Source organism: Alnus glutinosa, chromosome 6, assembly GCF_958979055.1.
Source record: "Alnus glutinosa chromosome 6, dhAlnGlut1.1, whole genome shotgun sequence".
Classification (NCBI taxonomy): Eukaryota; Viridiplantae; Streptophyta; class Magnoliopsida; order Fagales; family Betulaceae; genus Alnus; species Alnus glutinosa.
In genome coordinates, this window is record NC_084891.1 from 23,764,347 (window position 1) to 23,773,156 (window position 8,810).

Consider the following 8,810-nt stretch of genomic DNA (forward strand, 5'->3'; position numbering starts at 1 on the left):
ATTTTCGACAAATAATTACATAAATAAATCATCATAAGATACATCTAATTAAGTTTTTTGACATTAATATTAGTGATCTTGGATTTTGTACATTAATGATTAAAAACAAAGTACATGATAGATTCATGATTCTTTACAATAGAGTAATAAGTAAGAGTTCCAAATTTTTATGTATCTTACAAATAATACAAAAATTGTCGTATTGACTTTTATTTTTGAAAAATTATAAGTTTATAACTTCTGTAACTCTTGTACAAATTCTAACAACTTTTTTTTTAAACTAAAAAAAAAAAAAAAAATGTTGGAGTTGCATAAGAGTTATCAGAAGTTGTAACGTATCATGTATTTTTTTTTTTTTTCCCACTTGTATCTGAGTTTCAATGCCTGGTATGTTTGGGAACAAGAAGAATCTTGATTATATTTACTACAGTGTTCGGGTTTTTCAAAAACAAATCAGATTTTATCTCACTTTTTCTAGTTTTATTTTAGAAAGTCAAACTATCCAAACATATTTTTCAATTTTATTTGCCTTAGAATTCACGCATTAAATTATAGTTAAATTCAGATTTCAAAAAATCGAATACCCAAACGTTTAAGACTTTCAATTGTACCAAAGTATAGGCTTGACAATTTTGACACGACCCGCTAATCCGACACGAACACGACACGAATATAGAGAATTTGGGTTTAGGTTATAACTCGTTAACCCGTTTATGATCCATCAACTCGTTTATAACATATTTATGACGCGATAAGTACACATTTTTTTACCAAATTAGTTAAATGTATTGATACGCTAACCCGATAGGTTGACACGCCAACCAAATGGGTTGACACGACAACCCGAATTGCCAAGCCTACCAAAGTATAAGTAGGTTTTGTTGTATTCAATATTCACCTGACCGGGCCTTGAACCCATATCCAATGCTCACTTAATTGGGCCAATAGCCCTTGGCCCAATTAGTTCGAATCAACTCAAATGGCTACATGGGTAAAGCAGAAAGAATGAATGTAGAGAATAATGGCTCTGCCATATCATCCCAATTGCCTTGATATTCTCAATGGTGGGCTAGGCAGCAGGTGCTACCACAAAAGAGCGAAAACGACAACCTAATTCTGGTATTCCCTTGAGCCCACACATGACCGGTAAACCATGAGGTAGAAAAGGGAAAACTTCGAATAAATAGAAGAAAATCAATCAATTCAGGTGTTATCTTACACTTGATTCCGTTCACTCTTGCTAGACAATTATTCTACTTTTCATTCTCCAAAAGTTCTTTTTACTGACTTAAGCTTCAAAGACTTTTCCTGCCGGCGAACCCAATGAGGTCTTCATGCTTCCTTCTTCCTTTGCAGGCATTCTTGATCTAATGTTTGGGTGCAATCAACTGAAGATTCAGTTGGCGCTAGGACTGTACACCATGCTAGATGGGTGGGGAATTACTCAAAATCGCATTCGTAACCGCCCTCAACGGAGGGCAGTTTTAAGTAACCGTCCACCCGTCCAGAATTAGAAACTTCGTAAGCTCATATTCTAAATTTTCAAAATTAGAAACAGAGTCTAAAGTCAATTGTGTAAAGCACAGGCAATCCTAGAATATTCCCTTAATTCTATCATGGACTTTTGCTTTCAATAAGGCCTTATACTCCTTAGCATTTAAGGGATTTTGAGAGTTGAAGTGAGTTTGTAAGCCAATTTCATGGAGATAAGCTCATTTCAACTCTCATTGCTGTGACGGTTTGATGATTTCAGTAACCCAATGAATGTTTGGTTGGATGGTCCTTTCAATTGCGGGTTCAGTCTAAAACAGTTTGCGGACCCATAAGTCTTTCCAGATGTACTCAATCAGATCTTTGGTTTTTAAGATGCCTTTCCAGATTCAGGTGCTGAAAACTGAAAACTCCAGATGTACCGCTACGTTGTTTAGCATAGGGTCTTTCCAGATGTACCGCTAGGTAGTAAGCTAGAATGGCTGAAAACTCCACGCATCCAAGCATACAAACTTTAGCATAATTCAGATTCAGGTGCTGAAGGTGTGAGAAATTTATGCCTGGCTGGAAACGTGAACAGAATATGCATATAGGAACACAAAGTAAAGTATTTGATACGTACGAGCATCCAACCCATTTCTGCAACTGTTTTTTGTTTGCTTGCTTGAGTAGGTAGAACAGTTTTACCACAAAGCATAATCACCAGCCACGAGAGAACCTCACTGTTAAATCCTTGTTAGAGGAAATAATTCAGAGAGACAGATCATGTTCCGTTACAGGTATATTCCTAAACAGGAAGAGCAATGTCAAATCAAAGAAATGAGAGCTTTACTTTTCTATAATTGCTGAAAATTCTTTCGAACATGGTTATCGTCAGGGATATTCATAAGTAATATACAACATGATCGGTACGTCCTGTCATCCATATTATAAACTGATAAGCACATAATTCATAAGGGGTTTGGCAGGCTTGTATATCTTCAGTGTAGACTTGACCAGGTAGATTGAAAATCAGTTAAAGAAAAAATAACAATATATATATAGAAGTAACAAAGATATTAGTCCATAAAATTGATATGATTATCACAAATTATGAGAGACTTGGATTTCCTCCACCATTAAGAAGGGCCAGCACCAAGCAACTTCAGCATATCACATCTTGGATCCATGAAGACGAATACAAGGAATGGAGAAAAGAGATATGATAGAATTAAACCCTGACGGAATAGAGTTTCACCAGAGAATTATGCATTAAATCCAGCTGGATAGAGTTTCACCACAAAATTAGAATAATGAATTAAACCCGGCTGAATAGAGTTAAAAAACAACATTCAAGGTTATATCCATATCATGACATCAATCACGTGACGTAATTGAATATCTTACCTCAAAGGTAGAGAAAACTCTGGAAATCATGAACCATTAAATCAACAAGAAGAAGAAAATGGCTAGTGGTCCACAGGTGAAGTCAATTGCAATTTTCAGGTATCACTCCATAGCTAGTTTCAATTTTTTCTGGGTACCCCACAAACATTATGCTTTCAAACGTAGACCTACCGAAAACACTTCTCAACTATCTATCACATCAAAAGCATTTTCGAATCAAAACGCCAAAAACTATTTTTTTCAGAACTCTTAACAAACATTTACATTCCCACAACCTTCACAAAAGGGTCCTTTCTCCTGAACTTCAAGTATAGAATAGATTTCCAAATGGAGCACTTCAGAACTTTAAAATGACATACGAACGGCCCTTAAACAATCAATAACATTAAGATAACTCTTTCTCCTACCTAACCACAGGTCCAAACCAAACCTGATCATTTGTCACAAGACTCACAACGCTAAGCCATCCATCCCATTGCACCACCGAGCCTTGAATGCCTAAACAGTCAAATCTTTGGAGCATGTGATAAGTTTCTAGAGCATAAAATATATATCTACAAACATGTTACCACTATAAAATAGTCTTCCAAGTGGACCACATAGAGCTTCAAAACAAAATGTAGTTCTCTCCTAAACAATTGACAACATAACTGATAATAAGATTGATCACTTTCTTACACACGAGTATAAATACTAACCAAACCAGATCATCAGTTAAAATCAACCTCATTATTAAGCGAAAAACCTTATCTCAGCTCCACCCAGCCTCACAAGCCTCATAACATAAACAAAGTGTAACAACTACTAAACATGAGAGTTGTGGGGAGGGGGAAACCTAACTAGTACGCTGCTACTTATCTCTCTCCAGTTAGCTTTTCTTTCTTTCTTTATTTGTATAGTCAGTGAAGTGGGACGTACTTGGTACTAGCAGCCAATGGGTTGCACTGTCTAGTCCCTCTCCGTCCGTCTGATACTCATGCCCAAGAAGAGGGTTAATAGTTCACCATGTACTTTTAAAAGCAGTCCTCTGGAGAGACAGCTGCATCTTGTTCCACAGCTCATGACATGTGAACGTGACCCGGCATGATTGGCAATAGCAACTACAGAACAGTAATCTTTATGTTAGGCAGATAACTAATTGACATTAAAAGTAGCCCTTCACTTCACAGACGGCTAAGTCTTAGGCATGCTACTCTCATCCTCTAATCCAAGTCATATAAGGAACAACGCTAGTTTTAATGCTCAACTTGCTGCACTCAATCCTAGTATCTGAAATGATTGCTCCCATATCTTTCAAATCTTCATAATGATAAGAAATTTCCATATAACAAAAAGTTCATCGAAGTCTAGACAAAGCTAGCTTGTAAGAAACCTAAAAGAAAAACAAATAAAACCATCAACATAAGTAAATGTCTTGTTCTGCACAAAGATCTACTAGATGTTGATCTTATATCTAGCATTGATAAAGTTAAGCATCACTCTAGTCATATCATGTACTGCCAATACTACAAAAATTGTTTGGTAACTCCAACACCGTGTATTTATAACTTCCCAAGTCCTGTAAGCATCCAAGTCAAAAGGCAAACTCTCAAAAGAGCAAGAGCCTACCAAGCATGGCAAACTCTCATACTCTGTGTCGTATTGCCAAAATGGGTATCCCTCAAACAATCAACAACAAATCTTCTCTACCACAACTTAACCACAAAGAGCTAAGCTCCCTTCAGTGTACCCACTTCCAAATGTCATCTCTCCAAACTCAGGCTTGGCAAAGCTAGTTCACAACTTTACATCAATTATGACCATTCCCCTTGCCCTATAACAATCAATAAACCACCCCATCTATAAAATGCTACAGGTGTATCATAGGAGGTAGCCAATACAATCAACACGACGAGGTTAAGAAGAGAAGTCTGACCATACATAGTAATCGAAGAAGCTTTTTTTTTTTTTTTTATAAGTTTTAGCTTGGTGCCCAATTCCTAAAGCAAATCTTGCTACACTAAGTGTGTCATACTTAATTTTTTTTTTTTTAAACAAAAAAAAAAAAAAAAAATAGTACGTCATACTTAAGTCCAAATATAGTACAGAATCTACAGATGATATAGCTAACTGTAATACAAATTGCCAAACAAATTTAATCCACACATGCGATAGAACTCAATCAGCAAAGACACACAGAAAATTGAGTGCATAGAGATTTTCACAAGTAAATAACCAACTTATAACAACAGCATCCAACACTAATAATTCTATAACTTCTCTTTTCTTTCCCACCCAAATATCCAACAAAAAGTAAAGAACAAATCTAGGGTTTATCCTTTTTCACATGTCTTTCTGATGAAATTTACACAAGAAGCTCTAAAATTCACCAGCGGTGGACAATGTTTCTCATCCAACTTCCAGCGATTGAATAACGCCTAAGCCCCCAATCATTTACAAAGCCATAAAAACAAAAATCTCAAGCCTAAAAGACATCGTTGTCAGAGATGGATTACCTGAAGACGAAGAAACTCAGAGAGCTCTCCATCTAGGGCTCGGCATCGGCACAGTGGGCGAAAGCGGGAGCTGCGGAAACCCTAGTTGACCGGACGAAGGCGAAAACAGCAGGCCTGGTGAGAGCAAAGGGTACGGTGACCGCGGTGAATTCAAGCAACCGAATGGAAGCGGTGATGTCGGCATCGGGAACTGCAGTTGTGACGGTATTGAAGCCGATGTCGGAGGGGGAAATATCCCCTGCTGCGGCGGTGGAAACTGCTGATGCTGATGCGACAGCGGTGGACCCGAATTGTGCCAGCGCGGCGAGACCAGAGGGGCCAACGGTGAGAATCCGGAGAACTGCTTAGGATTGGAATCGAAGGTGTAGACTGTGTTCTGGAGGTACCGCATGTAGGCCGAGACGGGCGATTCCGCCGCCGCGTGGACTGTCGGGAAAGGCGGCAGAGGCGACAACGGAGTTACGGGCCGTCCCATGTGACCGAAGCTGGAATTCGCGGCGGTGATGGGGATGGAAGTGTTCATAGGGGGCGGTTGTGGAGGGGGGACGCCGCCGTTTAGCAGGGGAGGGGGACGATTGCTAACGTGCGCCAGGGGCGGAGGGCGGATACGCTGTAGGCGAGAGCTGGGAGGCTTGGGCGCGTGGATAGGCGGCGGCGTTGAGAAGCGCTCGTGGGCCGGCGAGCCCGTGAGCTTCTGGACCACGTCCCTGAAGTCGTTCTTGTTGATGTTGTAGACCGGCGGCTGATGCTGCTGGACCTGCGGCTGTGATTGCTGTTGTGATTGGTGGTGATCGTTATGATTATCAAGATTCTGACTTTGATTGTGGGGATCAAAAGGGGGTTTTTTGATGATGGGCTTGGAGATCTTGTGGGAGAGCTTGTTGAGGTGTCTGAGGTACTGGTCTCTGCTGGTATTATTACTAGCAGTGGTAGTGCCACTACTCGTAGTGGTTGAGGTAGAATCTGCAGAGGATTGACAGCTTTTATCCATCATCCTACTACGCTCAGGCACAGGCACAGGCGCCCTCTCTCTCTCTCTCTCTCTCGATCTAAATGTCTATCTATCAGTGCGCGCCTCTGTGTTTGTGTATATCTGGTGGGGGTAATCTTCTTCTTATGGCAGTCGGCGAGTAGGGACAGAGGGGACTATTTACAAAATTATTTTACAGTTAAAGAGATATGGTCCGAGGACTTTATCAGCATTTCTACAGAGAAAAGAGAGCGGTAAAAAGAAGGAATATGTCTGTCTCTGTCTCTTCTTATGCCGACGCTTAAAAGACGAGAACCAGCATGGCCCCGTAAAAGAAGGCTCCCTATATTCTCTCTCTCTCCGGATCAGAATTTCCAAAAAAAAAAAAAATTTACTTTCAAATTATAGAATTTACGCTATTTTTTTTTTTTTTTTTTTTTTTTATGTTTTCACAAAGGAATTCTTCTTATTTTTGTAGAGACGTTTGTTTTTCAGAAAATTAATTTTAATTTTTATATATAATAATTAATAATTATATAAGAGTGTACTAAATAATAACTATCATGTTTTTTTTTTTTCCTAATCCTAGTGGTGTGTCACTGCTGAGTTGCGTAAGAGTTAAGTTGGTAGCGTCAACAATGTTTTTACTTTGGGGTGAGGTTCACGGACCAGCTAAGTTTCAAAAATCTGCGCTCGTGTTGGCTGGTCAAAGCTCGAAACCAATTCTTTCTTTAAGCAGGGGTTATCTCTTTTACGCTCGGGCCCACCATTTTATACTTTAATCATTTGAAACTTTGTGTGTCTGACTTCTGTGCACCGATTGACCGATCGTGTGGCCACAATTCGATCATCAACGGGGCTTTTTGATAAGTTGTTTTTTTAAAAAAAAAAACATTGATGTACGGATTACGTCCAACGTTTTGTGATCACTGATCACAATTCACAACAGGTATTATTATTATTATTATTTATTAAACTCTTCGCCTCCGAGATGCTTGCTTGACTGGGAGGCAACAAAATATCCATCCATGATCCATCCACCCCACCCCACCCACCCACCCACTCACCCAACCAGGTCCCAGATCGATTGGAGGTTTAAGGACTTTTAAATATTAATTAACATTGTTAACTACTTCCAACCCGCCTATAATTATCTTGCTCTTTGCTTTGATCTGGTCAAATTGGATTAACTTTTGTCCGTCTAATGTGAAACGTTACCCTAAATTTCAACCGAGTTGCCAGTCCTGTTTTACCCCAAAATAAAGAAAAAATAATTTATTTTTTTTTTTTTTTTAAAAAAAAAAAAAAAAAAAAAAAGCTGCATAAAGTCAAAAGGGATTTTGTCTGTCCTCAGCTCAAATGCTTTCCCTTTTTCTTCGTTTTTTTTTTTCCTCCGAATAATCGTGTCTGAATAATTGTGTCCCGTACTCTTCAAAGATTTTAGGTCGTGTATGATTTAGAGAATCTAATATTTCTTTGAATATTCACATTCTCAAGCATACTATGACTTGGAATTTAGAATTTTAGGGACGTGATTATTCTTCCGTAACTTCCGTTTAATAATGATTAGAAATTTTATAGAATTTTTGAAATATAGCATTCTCACGTTTGGTTTATAAGATGTGTTTGATATCGTTCTCTTCTTCACCTCTTCCATATCTCTTTTGCAAATTCATCACAAAATATGTGAATGTGAAAGTGAAACCCTACATGTGATCCTACAGATTTAATAGTAGATTTGCACATCTCTTATATGGACCAAACATTTCTCTTAATTTATCCCTAGACATTTTTTTATGAATTATTTATTTTTTTCAAAATATTTTTATGTTTATTTCTTCAAGTGTATAAGGATGTTTGATGCAAAATTAAACAAAAAATAACAAGAAGCATGGTTTTTATTTCATTTTCAAATATATAAATTGTCTATACTATTTGAATTATTTTCTTTATTTTTCATTTATAACCAAATAAAACCTTTTCATTTGTGTTTTTTTGTAGAATAAATTTTTTTCCTCATTTTTATATACATATTTTATGTCTATTTCCATTTTTTATGGAATGAAATAATTCATACTTTTGTATATAAATTTTACAAATGGTCACAATCAACTCCAAAAAGTAGCATTGAAAAAAATATCTATAACAAAATTATAACATAGTCGAACTTTTATGTACAAATTTTTGTCGTTTAGTACGTGCCACTAGAAAGGTGTAACGCCATATTAATAAAAACGCACAAGAATAACAAGATGTATTCTAATGAAAAGAAATAAAACATTTTCAATGTCAAGCGAATGGAAAAGGGTTGGAAGGGAGTTCACATCTCCTTGGGCATCTTGACTTTCTAGCGAGTGTAATCAAATGAGATAATCTTTTAAGATTTTCAATAATCCCAAAAGATTACTCTATCCAAACGCTCCATTAGGATTTCAAAAGAATTTATTAAGAGTTACACGTTTTAATGG

General features: G+C 37.5%; 1 protein-coding gene across 2 annotated transcripts; it reads right to left on the reverse strand.

The window, feature by feature from the left end:
* Positions 1 to 1,159: 1,159 nt before the first annotated feature.
* Positions 1,160 to 6,561, reverse strand: LOC133870907 (VQ motif-containing protein 9). Of its 2 annotated transcripts, none has more exons than XM_062308180.1 (2): positions 5,373 to 6,561; positions 1,160 to 2,752 (listed from the first exon to the last, which is right to left on the reverse strand). In XM_062308180.1, exon 1 carries the CDS (start codon positions 6,364 to 6,366, stop codon positions 5,389 to 5,391), a length of 978 nt encoding a protein of 325 aa, XP_062164164.1. In that variant the 5' UTR covers positions 6,367 to 6,561; the 3' UTR covers positions 1,160 to 2,752; positions 5,373 to 5,388. The 2 variants fall into 2 exon arrangements, with proteins under 2 accessions (XP_062164164.1, XP_062164163.1); XM_062308179.1 differs by lacking the exon at positions 1,160 to 2,752 and adding an exon at positions 3,428 to 3,977 and having other exon boundaries at positions 5,373 to 6,560.
* Between the last annotated feature and the right edge of the window lie 2,249 nt (positions 6,562 to 8,810).

Coding starts and splice junctions, on each gene's coding strand:
- LOC133870907 (XM_062308180.1), bottom strand. CDS start 6,366: ATGATGGATAAAAGCTGTCAATCCTCTGCAGATTCTACCTCAACCACT.